This window comes from Cheilinus undulatus, linkage group 12 (genome assembly GCF_018320785.1).
Source record: "Cheilinus undulatus linkage group 12, ASM1832078v1, whole genome shotgun sequence".
Classification (NCBI taxonomy): Eukaryota; Metazoa; Chordata; class Actinopteri; order Labriformes; family Labridae; genus Cheilinus; species Cheilinus undulatus.
Genome location: NC_054876.1, coordinates 6,396,108 through 6,416,393, shown reverse-complemented (window position 1 = coordinate 6,416,393; position 20,286 = coordinate 6,396,108). Strand labels below are relative to the sequence as shown.

General features: G+C 39.7%; 1 protein-coding gene across 2 annotated transcripts in view; it reads right to left on the bottom strand.

Annotated features, from left to right (window-relative positions):
• The window catches only part of nova1 (NOVA alternative splicing regulator 1), a 76,812-nt gene that overhangs the window by 52,636 nt on the left and 3,890 nt on the right, over window positions 1–20,286 (bottom strand). Inside the window, exons 1-2 of one of the 2 annotated variants that reach the window (XM_041801781.1) lie at window positions 5,646–5,852; window positions 273–416 (exon numbers count right to left, since the gene is read on the bottom strand). In XM_041801781.1, the coding sequence (XP_041657715.1) occupies window positions 273–416; window positions 5,646–5,649 (148 nt within the window). In that variant the 5' untranslated portion in view covers window positions 5,650–5,852. Of the gene's footprint in view, window positions 1–272; window positions 417–5,645; window positions 5,853–20,286 lie in introns of those variants that run through there. The other variant, XM_041801780.1, reaches the window with a different exon arrangement.

Here is a 20,286-nt window from a genome sequence, read left to right as displayed (position 1 = left end):
GCTGCATCTCTAACATCCATATACATGTTTAGTCCCCCAAGGACAAAAAGATAATCAAGATCAGTGTTTACGATAGGCGTGTGATTAAAATGGACTGCAGTAACTCATAGGAAGCTAAATGAAGAAGACGTATCAGTTGCTCTCTTACACCCCAGCATCCATCTTCAGTCTGGGTAATGAGTCAGATGACACCTCTCATAGTTGCACAGTATATATAGATCTATATAAGCCTTTATGGACATCGATTTTAATTACTGAGTGTCCATTCTTACCTGGGTAGAAGTCTTTGGATTTGGACAGCTTAATGGTGGCACCCGTCTCTTTCTGCAGTTGTACGATGGTCTGGCCGCCCTTGCCAATTATAGAGCCGGCTGCATAGCTGGGGATCAGCACCTTCAGGAAGTACTCACCCTCCTCTGGGGAAGAGACACACAAAGTGGGAAAGGGTCACATCTTGTAAAGTAACTGCATATCGTCATATAAACCTTACTGGAGCCTAACCCCCCGCTCCAATAACCTGAGCCAGCAAAAATTCACAATGAGGACACGTTCTTCACTGGGACATATGTGAGGAAAGGTACTGACATTATATTGTGGCATGAATGTGCCTGTTTTCATGTAGTTTTGTCTTTTTAGTGCTTTCTTTCTAGTTCCAGTGTATTCACATTTTATCAGGGATTGGTGACATGTTCTGTGTCCTGTCCCAGATTTCTCTCAGAGTAAATGATGACCTCCTTTCCAGTTTGCAGAGGTCTAATTTTAAACTGTTTTCAAGGAGTCTAAGCAACCTCTGGCTACATACAAAGCTAGGTCCAGCATTTTGACTGAACAAAATGTGGCCTGTGTTTGCAATAAAAGAAAAGTGACACACAGGACTGTCTGCAAACACGTGCAGCTCATGATCACCACTGCAGATTGATCCCTCTTAATGAGCAGCCGTGAGAGGAACATATGGGAACCAATCCTGCAGATTTGTTCAATACCACACTGCCAAGATGGTCTAAATCTCCTCCATTTTGAAAGGGGTTTCTGTGGCTTACAGAGGCTTGTAGAAGGAAGTGATTGACAGCACATCAGGTTGGAGAATTCACAGTCAAACATGCTTCCTCTAGGGATGCACCAGTCCAGTCCTGGTATTGGATGTCATTCCAGTCCTGGCTCAGAAAACAAGATTGGGTATTGTTGATTACAGGCTAATTTTTGAGGCCAGTCTATGCAGCTCAGTCTCATTATTCTGTATTTACGGCATGCATGTGTGGGTGCTACGTCACTGTTATCAGTGCACTGGTTGGCTTGTACATTTTTCTTAGTGGCCAGAATAGCATTGAGGAAGTTAAGAACAAAGACAACTTCATGATTGTAACCTCAAAAACTTCTCAGGATACTTGGTATCTGCAAAAGTAATGTTTTAAGATGTGGTGGTGGTTTCACAACGAAATGGAGCTTAGCGATAGTCCATGCAGGACACAGAAGTCATACACCCTACTGCAATCAGCTGGCTGACAATAACTGAATTATTTTTTGCAAACTCTCACAGCCAGTTTCAGATCATTCTCTCAATATTGGGTCCATTTCACAATCAACCATAATGCAATTTAACAATTATTTATTTATTCAATATTTGAACAATTCTTTTGGGAAAGCTCAGCGGGTCGACCGTGGCTCTCAGGCACGTCAAACTCCTTTTTGGACCCTAGGGATTTGGTGAAAGAGATCGATAGAAAAAAGGGAGGGAGGGTTAAAGAATACGAGTATGAAAAGGGACAAGATGGTCTGGTTTTATTTGAGGAAACGCAGGAAGAGGTATGGTTGGGCTGTTGAAACTTTTCTATGTAGCAAATGCAGCCCTTCACTAATCTCTGCTTCATCAATGCGTCCTCCAACCCAGCCTCCTCCTTTCTAGCCTAAAGCTTCTACTACCACTTATATTCACTTTCATCAGTAGTAGATTTCTGCAAAACTTAATTTATATTATTTGACATGCACTGTTATAAATATATCTACTAACGCTGGGCAATTGAGTTTCAAGTATGATTATAGCCTCCTACGATAAACAATAAACATAATTGAGGCCAAACGCCTCGATGTCTTGATGCGCTCCTTTGATGATGTATGTGAGGCCAAACCCTTCCTTTAAAGTACAGAGAGTGCTCACAGTGTTGTGTCTGAATGCACTTAATGTTCATATTTTTTTTTTGAACAGTGAATTGAACATTTCAATTTACACATCATAAGCACCAGCGTGAGCGTAGCTCAATCTGAAGCCACTGAACCAGCGTTCATGCTCCATAAGGTACAGAGGCATAAAAGCCAGTATGCAAAGCAGATACACCATCTGCAACCTGCCTGTCAATATGTGGTAAGAATTCAAGGTATGGCACTCTTCTGGGATGCATTTAAATTAAAAGCATATTATTTTTTTCTCAGTGATAAGACTAACAACATTTTAAAACAATGCTTTTATTCTGGTGTTGTTTTTTTGGGCGGTTATTTCATTATTTACGTCACTTTGCAAAGTTGTATCAACATTTCATCAGGTCCCTGTCAAACTTTTCGCAAAAAAGAGTCATAAAACACCCAGGCTGTTTGCACACAGTATGTTAATTACTGAAATCATCAGAATACGGGTGATATTTGTTGATTAAAGATCTCATTCTTTACATGCTCCTCTGACTCTTGCAGTGCATGCAGTGATTTGTGAACCTATATGTTTCTTTAATTCAGATGTTTAAATCTAAAAGAGATCATTTTCCAGAGTTCCGAAGATTAAACTGCTATAGTAAGGTATGACAAATAGTCAGTAAAATAAAGAGCACTTTATGTAAATAATTGGCATGCTTTAATTAAAATTTAGTTGAGTATACATCTCTTCACCTTTCCTGTGTAGAATCAGTTCTAATGAAATTAGTTAACATTAAAAAATGTTAACAATTTATGTTACAAAGCTGTGGCATCCTCTCAAGGCAACACGATTTACTTCAGCTTAATCACTGAACTTCACACACAGATGAAGATGAAAAATGTCTTGGTGATCATGCTTAATAATTGGGATATCAGCGTCGGTCAAAATAATCATGTTTAGGTTTTTTGCCAATAATCGAGCAGCAGCATGCTTCCTGAAAAGTCAAAGCATCCCAGGAACCATCTTTTGAGAAGAACCTACACTACCAAGCTAAATTCCACATCCAATTTGCAATGAATTGATAATAATCTATGAGGAAAGTGTACAGATGAAAGAAGGTGGACGAAATGAAGCAGTTAACTTTCCAGTCTGCTCTGCAAAGAAGTGAAAAACTGCAGTTATGTTTGAAAGCACAAAACACTTGGAACCACAGTGCAGTTTGCCACTGGGTAAAACATTTCTGAAGGCGCTCTGCCTGAGCCGTACAACAACGAAATTAGATAACATGTGACATGTAAGCCGAGTGACGTATGCAAAAGCTGCAAATGTCATTGCAGATACCTGGAGCTGTGACGTCACAGTGCAGTGCTACAGGCTACAGACTTCCCGGATCATGCACCACCAAGGAAAAGCTTTATCCATTTACTTAAGTATAGGATGCTTTGAAAGATAATGCTAGCAACTTTAAAAGCATGAGCAAAAATGGGGTGCACAACTTTGGCTGTTTTGCTTGTGCGGTGCAGCTGTGACCGCAGAGCACGAGTGATGCTGTTGCAGGTGCTACACAGATTGTTGGGCAGATAGAAATTTCATTTTATCTTTATTTACTACGTAAAGTTAGGGAAACTAAATGCTGCAATACAGATAAATGATTTCCATGCTCATCGTCACAGTGAGGAGTAGGTTTAGCACTGGTGTCAGATTAGATTGGATCCGTTTGAGCAGATACCCAAAGCAGGTATTGGATCAATATCAGAACTCAAAAAGTTGAACCGGTGTATTACTAGTTTCCTCCTTACTGCTCAGAAACTTCACTTTCCTGCTGTGCTAATTAAGAATTAATCAGTGCAGAAGTGGGCAAAGTGTCAGTCTAAGTAAATCACATTGAGTGTTCTAATCTAGAAAGAAGCAATCAACCACATATTGAGCCTGGACCTGAATACGAATACAAAGAACAGAAATATGATATTTATGGATGTGGTGCAGCTGTGGTTCCCCACTGAATCCCAAATATTGCATTGATGATGTCATGGTAAACACTCAGTACAGGTGCATTCGTAGTGCTCTCCTCTGCATGCTGATATCAATGCAATGACGTCATGTTCGATCCTTTTCAGCTGCCTCGAGGGTGACGTCACTCCAGCGGACAGAGATGTAAAAAAGCACTGTCCATCTTTGGAGATGTCTAGATCAAGTGGATGCGGATATTCTGTCTATGTGTAGCTACATGTCATGTTTTGTAGAGGGTTATCGATGAGGGCTTGTCTGGCTTGTTTGGTCAGGAAGGAAAGATGGATGAATGGGTGGATGGATGATAGATGGAGGTGGCACTGAGACCAACCTGTTGCCTCAGTAATGCACTCATTAGACTGAGACGTGAATGAACATGGCACTGTGACATTAAGGGATTTCACAGCCTAGATGTTTGCTCCTCTTCTTATTGCATTAATATGCCCCTCATGTTCCATTCAGACACACGCTTGTTTGGCGTGCAATGGCGTGCTGACAAACACATACGGACAATGGCATGACTTTTAATGGGATTCACTTTTGATTTGGGTTAATTAGCATTGGAGAAACCCAAATCGCTGTAGACCTTGAGCCCACATTTACCTGAAAGCACTATCAAAAGATAGTAAATACGTCAGGTGCTCCTAATTTTCTCCAAAATAGAAGATAAACCTTCACAGAGGCATCTTTTGAACAGTGTTTTCTATCTCTAACCTTTGTCCCATCTTTAGATTTCTGTGCTTTATCGCCATCGGCTCTCTGCTTTCCTCAGAATAAAATGACCTTGGTGGAAAAATAAAGATCATGCATGTCTGACACGGGTGTCGAAAAGCTTAACAGCCCTCGTTCCTATCACAAAATATCTGCTATCGCAGCCACACATAGACTTTAATTCAAATGATTGCATGGTTGCAAACATTCAAGGACCTGTTGTTGACGGACAAGCCAAAACCCACTGCGTAACTTTCTGCTCGCCTTCAACCAGAGTAAAACCCAGCAAGGGAGGAAGATCCCCTCGGTCGCCCTCACAGCCACGTTTGCTGTCATTAGTCAATAATTAATTCCGTCCTAGTGTCTGAGATCACAGTAACAGGTTTAAATGGCGTCATGTGGTAGAGTAAACATGGCAATCTGTTGCTGCAATCCGCCAGGGAACGGGAGCAGTGGGGCACGTTGGGAAGCAGAGCCAGTGGGGTGTTAGTTCAAAACCCTGCTTCCAAGACTGGAAGGATGGCTTGGAGCAGAGACACGGACGCTGAGCCAAATGTGTTTAGTTAAGTCACTCAAGGGGGGTGGGTCAGGAGGAAATGCCTTGTGACCGTCCTCCCTCCTTCTCACTACCCGTGCGAGTACCCATTCTGCATTTCAATGGACTAACCTGCTGCTGACAGGCGGCAAGGACGATGGAACAAAAAATGAGCAAAAATGAGATGTAGGTGTTTGAAATTGTCCGAAGGATAAATGCATGAAGGATAAATTCAACAAGTCAGACAAAAAGAGTTTAGAGGCTTACCCATTCTGAGATCTGCTGCTGCTCAAGTCCTCTGTCAGATCGCCATCAATGCCGGGGCACAATCTCTAAAGGGGATCTTAACATTAGCCTCGGCATAGGTGCAGTGGTAGTGTTGAGGAATGCGGCCGGTCGACTTTTTTCACCGAGGTCTAATTCATCAGTGGGTGCAGAGAAAGAGATTTCACCGCAGCATCCGAGCCATGCCTGCAGCTGGCCAGAGCCTCAATTGTCTGAGAAAATGCTAATGCAGGCTCTCAGTGTTTTCAGTGAAAGACGGCACGCATTGTTCAAGCCTGCATCGGTTTGAAGGAGGGGGGGGGTCTTCCCTGCCGCATCACCCTTTTCACTGCTCTCATCCATATTCATCGAGTGGCCTGTCCGTCTGCAGCAGCGCGCAGGACTGACGCCTCGCTCGGCCAATGGGTGGCCTCTTCCCTCCTCAACGTCACATCCCCACCCCCCGATGCCGGGCCCAAAAAATTGAATTCTCTTCCTCCACTCCGCCTCTTTTGACGCAGCACTATAAAGTATGGCAGCCCATTCACTCACTTTTTTTAGCGGAAAGTGACAAAGGTGAAGAGACTCAGGGAGCGGGCTTCAGCCGTGAACGAGGAAGCTTGAAGAGTGACCTTCAGCGGCGGCTGAAGAGGTGTAGGGAAAGCATGAGCAGATGATGGAGGAGGTGGAGTGATCTGAGACAGCGTGCCTTACGCCACCCACCCTCCTTTTACTCCTTTCCCCCACCCCCAATCCCTTAGACGGCCATGTTTGAGAGGGCGGAGGGGCTCATCAACCATTGCAAATGGCAGTGCCGCAGAATGGTGGAGGGGGGTGATGAAGCCAATCACTACGCCTATAAATCTTACACCGAGAGGTATCTTAAGTGACTGGATGTGTGTAAAAACTGATTGTGTACGTGTGGCAGCTCAAGGGGGGGTCTATCGTCATTAAAAAGAGCTGTAAAAAAAAGACACTTCTTTTCCTGGCTGCTGATTAGTTTCATCCACAAATCAAACCCTCAAATCGTGGCCAGTTTGGTCTGTTGGAGCGAATGCCTTCCAGAAATTTCTCCCATCTCATTCAGTGAGAGATGCTCTGGTCTATAGACACAGCCTCCCTGTAGACTCCACTCCCTCTCCCAGTCTATCTATCTCTCCTCTTCTCCCCGCTTTGCTCTGTCTTCATTTCTATCGCTCGTTCTCTCTTTCACTGCCACCTGGCAAATTCACAGTCCACTCACGTCACATCGCTCTGCAAGGGCACCTGTGTCCTTCCCACCAAAAATAAATAAAAAAATAGAGCTCACATTCCTGTGCCAACCTTTCCATTAGCAACATTACGAGATCATACCTAATCCCTCAGCCTCACAACCTTTTGGAAGGCACATGCTTGCCAGAAACATGGGCGCTGAGTTTGGGTAATTAGAAAGAGAAATGAATGAAAGATGTTCATTTTGAGGAGAGAAGGGCAGCGCTGATAAAAGAGGAGTAATTTCCCTCATTCAGTGTCCACAGCTCTTAATGCACAACGAGGGGGCTCGGCTTTGAGAGAGCACTGGCTTTCTTCTCTTTGTTGTAACTGCCAGTCACGTTAATGATCAGTTCTGGAGGAATAACGTGATCAATATCAGACGCGGTGGAGGGCTGCTGATTACAAGGATGGCTGACGATTATCAGCCTGCCTACCACCACTGCCAGACAGGCTGTGAATTTGCAACGTTACACATAATGCATGTAGATGACATGGAGTGGGGAGTGATGTTAAAACATGTTATATAAAGCAGATATGGCGATGTATGTGAAACATCTGTTTAAGCCATTAGAGGAGGTTTTAAATGTGCATTTCATGTGAGGACATACATTTTGTGTTTCAGAGCTCAGCCTGCTGGATTAAACTCCAATTAACTGCAATGATCTGCATTTTTAACTAGGTTATAAAACAATCAGAATGATCTGTGCATTTACTACCATGTCCCCTCTGTATCTCTGGCTGTGATAGACTACCGCTTAACACCTTGGAGACAATAAAAGGCTACCTTGCACCACAGAAATGCATTATTTATCAGGCAATAAAATGCTTTAAATCTTCAGAGTCCACAACAGAGGAGGTCTGATCGTGCCAACAGTGCGTTGGTATTTTTGGTCACTGAGAGCATCTTTGAATACTTTATAATCCATAGAGCCCATGCCAAAATGTTATGCAAGTATTTAAAATGCACCATGTATAAAATCAATCACATCAGGGTTTTACTCATACTTTCTTAAAAAGGCCCAACATTGCTATCTTAAAAAATACTGAATGTAGATACTAGGGATTGGACTATGCAATAGTTTTATACTTGAGTGCTAGCACGATCATATGAATGAGTATTCATTGATTATTTTTACAGTAAAAACAAATATGTCACGTACAAATCTGCTGGTGGTCCACTGTGTTTTTGTTGTGAGCTGCTTATTAGTGATTTACATCACAGCTTGAAATGAAATAATAGGAGATGACAGTGTAACTGAATTATTAACCTTATTTGTATAAGGAAAATGTCGATGCGGAGTGCCATAGTATGAACAAGAGGATTCAAACTTCATCAGGCCATCATCATCAACGCTGAGACTAAAATACCCAGCGTTACTAGGTATGCATCAATGCATCAGTTTAGAGTCTGTATCAGTCCTGGTTCCAAAACTGACCATTGGCCAAATAATGTGGAATGTACAGACCAGTAACCGACGTTATCTGGTCCAATCAATTTTACGCTGTCATCAGTTATAAACCTGCTGAAGCAAATAAGAGTTCATTCGCTGGGCAGAATAAGACCAGACAAACTCTAATCAGTTTTAATGTTCAAACATGAGAAAAAATTATGGCACAGTAGAAGTCTTGAACCAAATGAAATGATGAAAAAAATTCATCAGCATCAGCCCTAATTTTCACAATCATTGCATCTCTAGTCACTACAGATTTGTCCACAAGTTGTTACAGCCATTTTATCAACATGCTTCTCTTTCCCATTACCTGGGTTCCACTCTACTACTACTGTAGAGTGTAGTAGTAATCTGCTACTATAATCTGCTATTGTAGCTGTTACTTCAGCTCAACTGAAAGAAGTCTTCTGTTTCCACTAACCATCATTAAAGCATCTCTGCAGTCACCAGTTTTATTCTTAATAACACTGATAATCTTTCCACTCTTGTCTTGTCACAAATGATTTGTGCTAACAGGCTTCTTTTGAGTCATACTGTATGTCCTTTGATAGTTACCGTAGCTGTTGTAAAGCAGTTGTTGTACTCTAGCACAGTGGTTCCCAACTTTTTTCCCTATGAGCCCCCCTTATTTGTGTCATAGAGGCGCTGAGGTCCCCCAGGACCCACACAAACTAAAGGTGATACATGGATGTCAAAAATTAATATCAAATTTTAAAGTTTTTATTGTTCAAATCTATCTGAAATAGCCCCACACCAAGGTTTTCTTATCAAGAGACCTTTGCATGAATAAGTGCTTTATCATCATTTTAATTAGTATGAGTGAATCTAATTTTGGCAAGCTCAAAGCAGACGGAGCCTCGCGCCCCCCCAAAATCTCTGGTGCCCCCCCAAGGGGGTCCCTGACCCCAGGTTGGGGACCAATGCTCTAGCCCATAATGCTAATAAAGTCAGAGCCACGGCTGGAGAAGTTATATGCCTCTATGTACCAGTTATTAGTTTTTAAAAATTGCTATTATTTCATATTCAAGTATATTTATTTAAACAAACCCTGAAATTTTTAGTACACATATTAACAAGTACTCTGAACTGTTGCAGCCTTAAACTGCATGTATACAGTGCAAGCAAGGAAATGTCTCTCGAACTGTGATGACAACTCATACCCATCCCTAAAATATACACAATGGTTTTCTTTGAATTACCAACTCATTTCCTACTTTCTGTTTCCTATAATTAAGCTGTGTATGGTGGATGACAAATAAGAAAACAAAATAATAGTTTAGCTGTTCCTAAGATTGTTGAGAAAGTTTGCTTCATTTTCATCAGATGTTCCTGCCCCCTCCTCTTGTCAATTCATTAGTGCATAGCTTTTTTTTATCCTCTCCTCTTTCATCCTAGTTTATGTTAGGTATCAACAAACTGCAGACATGGCTCCAACTCCAGCTGTGACCTCAGACTCATAATGAGAGACTAACAAGCTTTTAAAACGATCTTGAGTACATTATCTGCAGCGTTTTAAGAGTGAAAGTACAAGTGCCTGGGTGACTGGTATCAGGTATCTGTGAATCCCTAGAAGGCTGTTACTCTATGATGAATCCTTTGTACCTTATTTTAACAGATTATAGATTTCAGTTTAAAAACTGCCTCAATATAATAGCTGTTCTGTGTTTCTTTGCTCTTTATCCGTCTTGTTTGTTTTCTCATATGTCTGTCCTGTATGAGAGCAGTCAAACGTCACTTTCTGCCCGGTTGGTTAATACTTTCTTCAATGCATCGTGTGATACAAAGAGTACAGAAGAGTACAACAATGCTTAGTCAGAATTCAGACAGCATTACAAAATGGTGTATAAGCTTTAAAGTGAGCAGCACTAGCTCCCAACACCAAAAACATGCTCGCTAGGTGACTCTTAATAGGCTGTAGGTGTGAGTAAGAGCGTGCCTGGTTGTTTGTCTCAGCCCTGGGATTGACTGGTGACCAGTCCAGGGTGTACCCCACCTCTTGCCCAGTGACAGCTGGGATGGGCTTCAGCCCCCAAACTAGATAAGCAGTGTAGATAATGAATGGATGAGAATACATTGCATTGCTAATAAAGCATTGGCTTTGGATCACTTTAAACTGGGCTATTTGTATACCCACCAATCAGGCATACCACTATGACCATCTAATTTGTGTTGGTCCCCCTTATCCTGCCAAAACAGCCCTGACCTGTTGAGGCAAGGAGAGCCCTGAAGGCGCTGTGGTGCCTGGCACCAAGATGTTAGAGGCAGATCCTTTAAGTCCTGTAAGTTGCGTGGTGGGGCCTCCATGGATTGGACTTGTTTGTCCAGCATCTGGGGAATTTGGAGGCCAAGTCAACACCTCAAACTCATTGTGCTCCTCAAACCATTCCTGAACAACTTTCTCTTTGTGGCGGAACACATTATCCTGCTGAAAGAGGCCACAGCCATCAGGGAATACCGTTTCCATGAAAGGGTATAAATGGTCTGCAGCAATGCTTAGGTAGGTGGTACGTGTCAGAGTAATGTCCACATGGATGGCAGGACTCAGGGATTCCTAGCATAACATTACCCAAAGCATCACACTGCCTCTGCCAGCTTGACTTCTTCCCATAGTGCCATGGTGTCCTGTGTTAATCCTGGTGCCATGTGTTCCCCAGGTAAGCGGCACAAATGTACCAAGCCACCCACATGACGTAAAAGAAAACGTGATCTATCAGACCAGTCCACCTTTTCCTATTGCTCCATTGCCCAGTTCTTATGCTCACAAGCCCATTGTTGGTGCACATTTAAAACAATTCTCTAGATTACCAATATAAAAAGGTGACTGGTGCTTGTGCTTGATACCTTTGTGAAAAACATTTACTGTGAAAAATGTATTTATAAGGGCTTTTCTGCTCCTTCTCTACAATGCTGACAAATACTTGGTCTGTTTATTTTTAATCTGCCCAGAACTGAAGACACGTACAGGACATTTTAGTGCGCTGACTGATCTGTTTTCTTGTAACTTTGTTCGTTACTTCGATATTTCATTATCTTATGAGCTTTTGAATGATGCAAAATGACACTCTGTTATTACGATAAATGATAGTAATGAAAAGCATGGAGGCTTTGAAAAATCTAAATCTATACTATAAGACAGGTGCTTAAGAGACGGATGGATCTAAAGCTAGTATGAAAAGTTCTACATACGGCCCCGCTCGGTACCAAAACTTTCCCAAAGTATTTATGCACTTTGGAGAGTCTTCAGGGCTTTCCTTGTCATTTCTGATCATTGAAAACAATCGACTTGCCAAAACTGGGTGCCTTGGACTTCTATTTTTGTTGCTGTGGTCTAAAAAAATCACCAATATCATTTGAGTTCACTAAAATCATATCAAAGTGTAAAATGCTGGTTTCATGCCAGCTGTAGCTTAAACAGAATAATGTAGACAAAGATCTCCCTCAGCTGCTGCTGGAGGTTTGTGTACACAGGAGTTAAATACATTCATAGTGACTTGGAGAAACATAAAGGCCATGTGGATTGAGCATGGATGTTGCTGGGATCAACTGTTCAGGCCTGTTAATTAGGTTTACACATTACAAATTTCAGACTTAATAAACTAATGCTACTCACTTCAGTACAACTACACAACTTATGGTCTTATTACTATGTATACCATCAGTGCTCTGAGGTTCTATGGCAGCATGTTGAATATTTCTGACACTTTCAGGTCAGCGTTAAAAAACCATGTAGCTCCCTTTGAAAATTAGAAGCATGTTGGGTAAAAAAATCACAAATATCTTCTCTTAAAGGTCCAAAGAAATGAGTGATTCTAATACTTAGAATTCCTCTACATAGTTGCTCAGTCTTAAGTTCATTTCAAAATGTTAAAATTTTTAAGCTTACAGAAATTCTCTTTAGTATTTGTAGTAATGCATACCTGTGTTTATCTGATAATCCCAAAGTAACAATATATTCCCACCAGTCATGTTTTTGTGGTTCCAGGATCAGGGTGGAAGGTTCAAGTGTTATCATGTCAAACTGTTAATATCTAATAAATGGATTCATTTTTCTATTTTTCCAATGAAAAATAATTACAGAGACAACGAATAGAGAAAATGAAGAGCAAGACTGGATGAAATTTCACATTAAAACATATTTGATAAGATACTAAATCTGATACTAACTTACACGTTGCTGACTGGTATTCAGTCAAATTTTTCCAAAAATATGAACATTTTGCTGATACTCCCCTCATTTTTTATTTATTCTGAGCTTCAAAAACAATGTGTCATATGGTTTAGCTCCGTTAGTAGAGTAGACACCCTTATTCTGAGGCTATAGTTCTCAGCACACTAGTAACAGGGTCGATGGTGTGGTTGGGCCTGCATGGTTGTGTAGTGGTTACCACTCATGCCTCACACCAAGAAAGTCCCTGGTTAGAATCCAGGTCTGACACGGACCTCTGTGGAGTCTGCATGGTTTTCATGTGCATCCATGGGTTCTCTCCTGGTACTCCCACTACCTCCCAAAGACATGCTTGTTCTTTTGACTAGTCACTCTAAATTGCCCGTAGCTGAGTGTATCTGGGCAACCCATCTGCTTTGCAAGCTTTGGATTTGAATATCTTTAAAAAGAGATACTAAAAATATTTTGTTCACATGCTTTGATGGCTTCAAGGTTGATGGAGAAGAGTCTTACACTGGTCTCTACCTGGGGCCTCCAAAGCACCAAAATTGTCCCTGATTACATGTTTTTAATAATAAAACCTCGATTATTTTTTTTTAGATTATTTTATTTTAAGAATTTAATTGTATTTAAAAGTATCAAAGGCACTTAAAAGACAGGTGCACTGAAGAGGATTAAATCCACTGATAACTGCAAACAAAAACCTGCAAAATTTCTCAGTTGCATGAATTCATTGCAATTGAGACCATGTGCAAGAGATTGTCTGCAATCAAAGGCCAAAAAAACAAACTTATTTGGTGCCCAGGACTTTTATTTTCTAACTGTTGTTAAAAAAACAGATATTGTTTGAATTTCACTAGTTTTGTACCTAAAGTTAAAGTTCTGGTATCATGGCAGCCGTATCTGAAAGTCCTTCACCGCTGAGAATATAAGGCAGAGTTCATCCATCATATGGACACCATTAATTGTGCAGCTCTGCAGTCCTGAAGTATCCGTAAAAGAACACGGAGGGAAGCTTGTAAAATTTAATCTATTACAGAAACACAAGCAGTAAAATGAGTTAGGGCTGTTAAAGGCTGCAGTGTTGGCAACAAGCTGGCAATACAATAAGATCGAAGATACAGGGGTTACAGTTCATTATGTCATGATAAATTCTGCCACTGCAGGCAAAGTAATATATTAATATATTTAATCTTTTTCATTTTTAGCAATCAGAGCAACGGGATCTGGATTAAATTTTTACAGCTCTTGTAAAATTAAACATCCAGGGATTTCAGGAATTAAAACATTGGCTCAAGTGTTATCGATATTTTCTTTAAAACCGGTGTTTCATTTGATTTTTGTGTTGTTTTTAAAGATTTCTCAGTGCATTTTTCTGCTGTCTAGTCATTCATATGAGCTGTATAAAGTCTCAGTATAACAGCTGAGCAGTTACATCTCTCATCATCTCTGTGTCTGAGGTTTTCAGGGTGCTAATGGAGGACATATGGGGGCTGAATCTGCACTAAAATATCATCTTGTGGCACAAGGGTCCTTACGTGTCTTGCTGAAATTACATTTCTGAGTTGCAGCTCACACTCAGTGGTGCTGTTAGAAATAGGATGCTGCTATCATCGACCGACTGGGACACAAAGACAGACAATTTTCAGTAACATATGGTGAAGAAACAGCGTGTTCTCTGCGGACGTCTAATTAACATTAAGCTCTAAAATAAGTGGTCCCTCTGAGCTGCAGAGTGTAACAATGACAGGAAATAAGACATACAGAAGCTGACACACTGAATCAGCTGTCATTTTCACTGCTGCAGCTCGATTTCACACTGATGAGCAATGGAGTAAATGTTAACACCGCTCCCATGATCACTGGACAACGCTTACAGTAAAAGACACAAAGAGGAATTTTCAGAAATAGTGCTGTAGTCTCCATTTTTTTCTGCTTATAACAATCATCTTCGTTTAATGTTTTTTTCTTCTTTTTTTTTTTTTTTTTTGCACAAAGTGGATCTATAACTGAGGCTATTCAGAACCAGTAATGTTTTTATACTTTGATTTGGTAGTAGTTTTAGCAGTTGCCAAGTCTACTTAGCTTTTTAGTGCACTGAGACTTCCTACAGGTGGCAGTGTAACCTGATAAAAGGGGTACGAAAGTCATCCTTATTTTGTCAACAACATGCTTTTACTTCCTTTGTTCAACAGAGGAGTACAAAAACCTCCCAAGGAGCAATGCAACAAATATCCTACAGTAAGGACAAATTGACGATGTAATGTGACTTTTCATTCATTATTTGTGTTCATTCTTGTCAAATAACACATTTATTTATAGGCTGAAAAAATGTTAAGCTTATTCAACTGACTAAAAAGCACAAAAAGTCCAAAAAAATGACATCAACTTATCGGCATTAGGCAGTTTATGCAATAATTTTTTATTAATGAAAGAACAAATTTCCCCTCCAACTAACTGCATTTTAAGGATGCGATGCACATTAGATTTTTGCAGATCTCCAATACGCCAGTATATCCAAACTTATTTTAGCCAGTATTGATATTAATGCAGATACATGCTCATGATGTTTTAACTGAGACCTGCCAAGGGACTGCAGATGTAAATTAGCTTTAAGCTAACTCTGGTACAATGCATCAAATGGAAACATTTATGTTTTTTTATTGTACATGGTCCCTTTACAAATAAACACATAAATAAATAAAATAATGTTTTATCTCTTTGTACAGAACGAGAAGTCTTTCTTGTTCGAGGATTGATCTGTTCCTCTTACTACAATAGCCATATTTAGACAGAGATGTTAAATAAGACTCAACATTTGATTCTTCAGTACATTATGGATGCAGTCTTTCTTGAATAAGATCTTTTTAATTAAAGACAAACAAATTAATTTGACTAAATTACATGTAAATTATATGCAAAATATATTTAGTGTTGCACAATTAATTTAATCCCAACCCCGATGTCAGGCTGTGCATATCATAAGATTACATAGTTAACCCTTTAACTCCTGAGCCTCTGGACATGTTCTCTTTTTAACTTTAAATGGCACAGAAAGTGTCTTGTGAGTGCTTTTGCCCATTATTCCAGAGTACTTTAATATCTGGCAGTTGTGTACAATGTACTGCATGTTTAAGTTTAAACTGAGTTCCTAGGCTCTTTTCTTGTTTTAACCATAAAAGGCCCAGAAATTATCCTGTGAATAGGTGGTTTTGCCCATTTTTCCACAATACTTAGAACTTTTAATATATGGCAGTTCTTTACATATTACTGCATGTTAAGTGTTATAACAGTTTAAAATGAAGAAACACAATAAACAGGGGAATTGTATGCTAGAATCTTAGTGGGAAAAGGGGAAATTACAGAAATAACCGCATGCTGGCTGTAAAGCACAGTTTCTTAGCTTTCAGAAACTGTTTGAATTTTTCCGATAGCACAAACGGTCATGCGATTATGGTCATGTAAAGTGTGCTTCAACAGCACGTCGTCGACAACACGCTAGAAGTAAAAGGGTTAAATACAAGGCTGTAATTATTTTTGTATAAAATACTTTTGTATTAAAGTATACAGGGAGTTTTAAAGAAAATGACCGCAGAAAGGTCTTTAAGTTTACAATAGTGCCACTACTGTACTTTGTACGAGTGCCTTTTTTTTCTTTTTTTCTTTTTTTTTTTTTTAAGAAAAGCTTGCTCTTTTATTTCCAAATATGATGTTGCTTTGAAAGCTATGCCACAAAAATTCGGGATTTGTATTTTTTTGTATGCTACTTGTTATTTGTGTGTTTACTGTTGAGAAATACACACTTCAAAACTATCATTAAAGCCCCCATAAAGTGCTAAAATCTTTATTTTAGGTTTGTTGTATGACAGGCCACTGTGTTATGAACCACCAGGCCAGTTTTCAGTCATGAAAACGTGTCCAAGTTTATCAAATTAAGCTTCAAAATCGTTCAATATTAGGTAGTAATATCTGCTCTAGGATGGTGTGGGCATGTCGTTTGGATGATCTGAAGCCACGCCCACTCGCAAAAAAATACGATCTGATCAGAGCGCAGCTGCCCAGCTGTGCCAGACATCTTTACAGCAACTTTGTTCCAACAGATCTAGTGTGTTAAGACACATACTTTTGATTTCCCTTTACAGGGATTTTAATCTGTACATTTTCATTGATAACCAAGCAAGCACACTCATTATAGCATTTATGTATTGTATCAGAATCCCAATTACAAAAGTCACAATTTTGTTCAGTATAATCGCAATTGTACAATTTTAACAAATAGCGCAGGAATAAAGTATTTTTAACAGAGTCAAACCAAGCTTTGTGTGCATTATGAGAACAACAAATGGGCGTGTAACAACCTGCTGACAGGCAGTGAGCTCTGTGTAGCTCTAAATAATCTAATCTAAATTGATTCAGCTTATAATATAAATATATAGCAATAAAAATGTAATCTTTAACAACAGGTTTAACAGCAAAAGTTGAATTTTACTTGGGTAAAACAATGAGACGAACGATTGATCTAGATCTATGCTGCAGAACTTTCATGCACAATTTGACAACATGTACGGCTGATAAATATCAGCTGTAGATACTGGCAGATATTTTCTTATCCGCCAATATCAATTTGTGCTTAGTATACACATTTATTTATGAAATTTCCCTCCAAAACCAAAAGTTTCTTTGTCTAAGTTGCTTGATGATAATGATGATGCTTTATTTACCTTCAGTTATTTTAACAAATGCTAGCTAGCTTTTAACTTGTCAGTTTCAACCTAGGTTTCAACACTAGATTGTTTTTTCTTAATAATTGGACTCATTACAAAGTTTGAGGGACTTTACCACCGCTGCTTTGTTGTAAAGAGGAGGACTGACCTGCAGCAGAAGAGCTGACAGAGCTGTTTTCAAGCTAACAGTTGTATTTGCAATGTATGTAATACTTATTGGCTTAATGATCACACTGCACACACAGGCCTACTCTCAGCTGCAGAAACAACAGTATTTACCACAGGTGATCAGATCAGTGACTTCAGCATAATTAAGATCTACCGATCAGGCTTTTTTAATGAAAATCCTCCAATACTGATCTGCACCTACTTAATCAGGGCATCTCTTGTACTCTCATTTTACAGCCCAATTGTTTCTGTGGCTGTAATGAAAGATCAGCTTTCAAAACTTAGAAATCTCCTCGTGCAGGGATGGATAAATCCTATCCACTTTCCCAAAAGAACATCCTGACTCAGAAATCTACATTTCCAAGCTGTGCCTGTAGGGTAATTACATGTTTTTAATTTGCATTGTGTTACTTTATAAAAGTTCAGACTGCCCTGAAGTCGGCACTGGGAGCATCATGACCAGTGAACAAAAAAATACCAAACAGATGCTGAGATCTGGCTGACCCTGCACTCTATAAATAACCTCACTTTGATAGGAATCTAGGCTGCAACTGGTGATCAGCGTGTACCCTACTTTATAAACAGAACAGAATGATTTTCACCAAATGGTTCTCCTGCTCACTTCATATCTGAATGTCTTCTAAATGCACATTAACTCCTTATTCTTAAATTCATAACTCCAAATCATTCCTAAAGCACACGAAATGTCAAAAACGACTGACTCTGAACATATGCAAGTTAAAATTGAGAACATAATAAACAGGCTAATGTATTTCTTCAAGCATGTTCAGTAGAGGACCACATGGAGCTTTCTATAGGCAGAGCGTGCACTATAAATGTAATAATGTAATTACCACCACCAATCATGTAACTTTGACTGTTTGCAGGCCAATATGAATGTGAAAGTGATTAAAATTAATTAACTGTGCATCTCTAGGAATTGCCAGTTTTATACTTAATCCACTGGCTTAAAGTTTATGAAAGGAGGAGAAAGCTTCTGGGTTCATCTAGCTGTAGAAACAAGCCATTACAGCAGACAACAGATATGAGAGTGGTAAAGAACTCTGAAGAAAGAGCAGCAGACTGGAAGAGCTGAAATGCAAAAGGCTGCTATTACAGACTGGTGGATAGCTCTCAGCTTGGAATCACGTCTAGAATTTCCTTTGACATCAACGAAGAATCTATTTATCTACCTGTCTGTCTGTCTGTAGGAAAGAAAACTGATTAGAACCACAAAATCAGGTTAGTTATGATAAAATCAGACATTGTTGTTTCAGGCCATATTACTCTGCTCTGTTTAACTGTATTCTCTTAGGAAATTATTTTTGAAGAGGGAAACTTTCGGTGCACACGATCTAAATGGTTCAACGTACAGTGCTTAACAAATTTATTAGACCACCCTAACCCTAACCAAAGTAAGGTTCATGCCACAGCTGCCCTAAATTAACAGCATTGGTAATTACCAAAATTATTTTTTATGTTTCTGCAATGGTTACTACACCAATATGTAGAAGCTCTTTAACCCAAATGATATTAATAATGCTAAAATATGATTATTATTGTCATCCATGAATTTTAAAATGTACTGATTTACAAAAAACTGAAAAAATAGTAAAGCACATTAATATTTCTTGATTAATATGTCAATTATAGTTATTTACTTGCATTCCTGAACAGAAAAATGAGTTGTAGTGGTTAAATGTTATGCTTGATTCATTTCTGACTTCTCAGAGAAGCCCATTGAGCTGGCTCAAATTTGGGTGAATTCAGTTTGAAATTCCTCATTCCTGTTCGAAATGGTAAAACATGGAGAGCTCACTGAAAATGAAAGAGTCGGCATTAAAGCACTTCATGATGCTGGATGGTCTCTGAGACAAATATGACAGGTTGTCTAATAAATTTGTTAAGCACTGTATAAACAGAAAAGGTTTATCTCCACTCCAATTCTTAAATTGTAAGTAGAGCCCCAGCTCAGAGCTAACTCCGCCCACTTCAGACTTTTGAAAAATGCACAAAAAAAGGGCAGTTTGGTACTGAGAGGAGGGAGGGGAAAAGGAGGGTGTTTCAGATGAGGCAGGAGTGACAGTGACTCCCCTTGCCAGAAAGTGACACAGAGTCCTGCAGCACTGCCTCAGAGTGATCTTTAAAGGTGGATGATTTTCCCCCTCCAGTGTCCCCTGCAGCGGACTAGAGTTTGGTGGTGGACCACAGCGGTCTTGAGCACTACCTTGTTGGGCCATTGGCTCCAGCACCGGTGTTACTAAACCTGCAGCTTTCAGAGCCGAGGTAGTGCAGGTACAGGAGAGGAGAGTGGTCTCTGAATCAGTGTTAATTTTGGCAACCATTTTTAATGTCAGTCTTAGTTTTAGTCTTTAAATAAAAAGCATTTTAGTTTTAGTTAGTTTTCAGAAAAGATTTTTCAGAGCAGATGATGAGCTGATTAAAAGTCATAAAATGCAGATTTTTTATCAGTTTGGGTCAAATGTTTGAAATAACACCAGCATTGATGTGTTTTTTTTTAAATTCAGTCAGATACTTCAGTGCACAGCTGAAAGAAAATGTTAAAATGTCCACTTCCTCTTTAAAAGCCCCATGCAGTTTTTGTCTTCCTTGGGTAAAGCTGTTGAAGAAAGTGGATGTACGCAAGTGCACAGTCACACATGGAAAGCTTTCTAACTGAAGCTCTAAAGTTCAGCATATCAACTGCCATAACCTGGCACACCTCCTCTCATGTCCAGTATTCACCTGGCACATCTTGTGTTATAAGGTTGTTTTATGAAGGTGTATCACTCTGGGACATGTATTCTGTACTGAAGTTTAAAAGTGAATGCATACAGGATCCAGAATTCACTGGGGCGTTAGGGTGATTGGCTTAACCTACT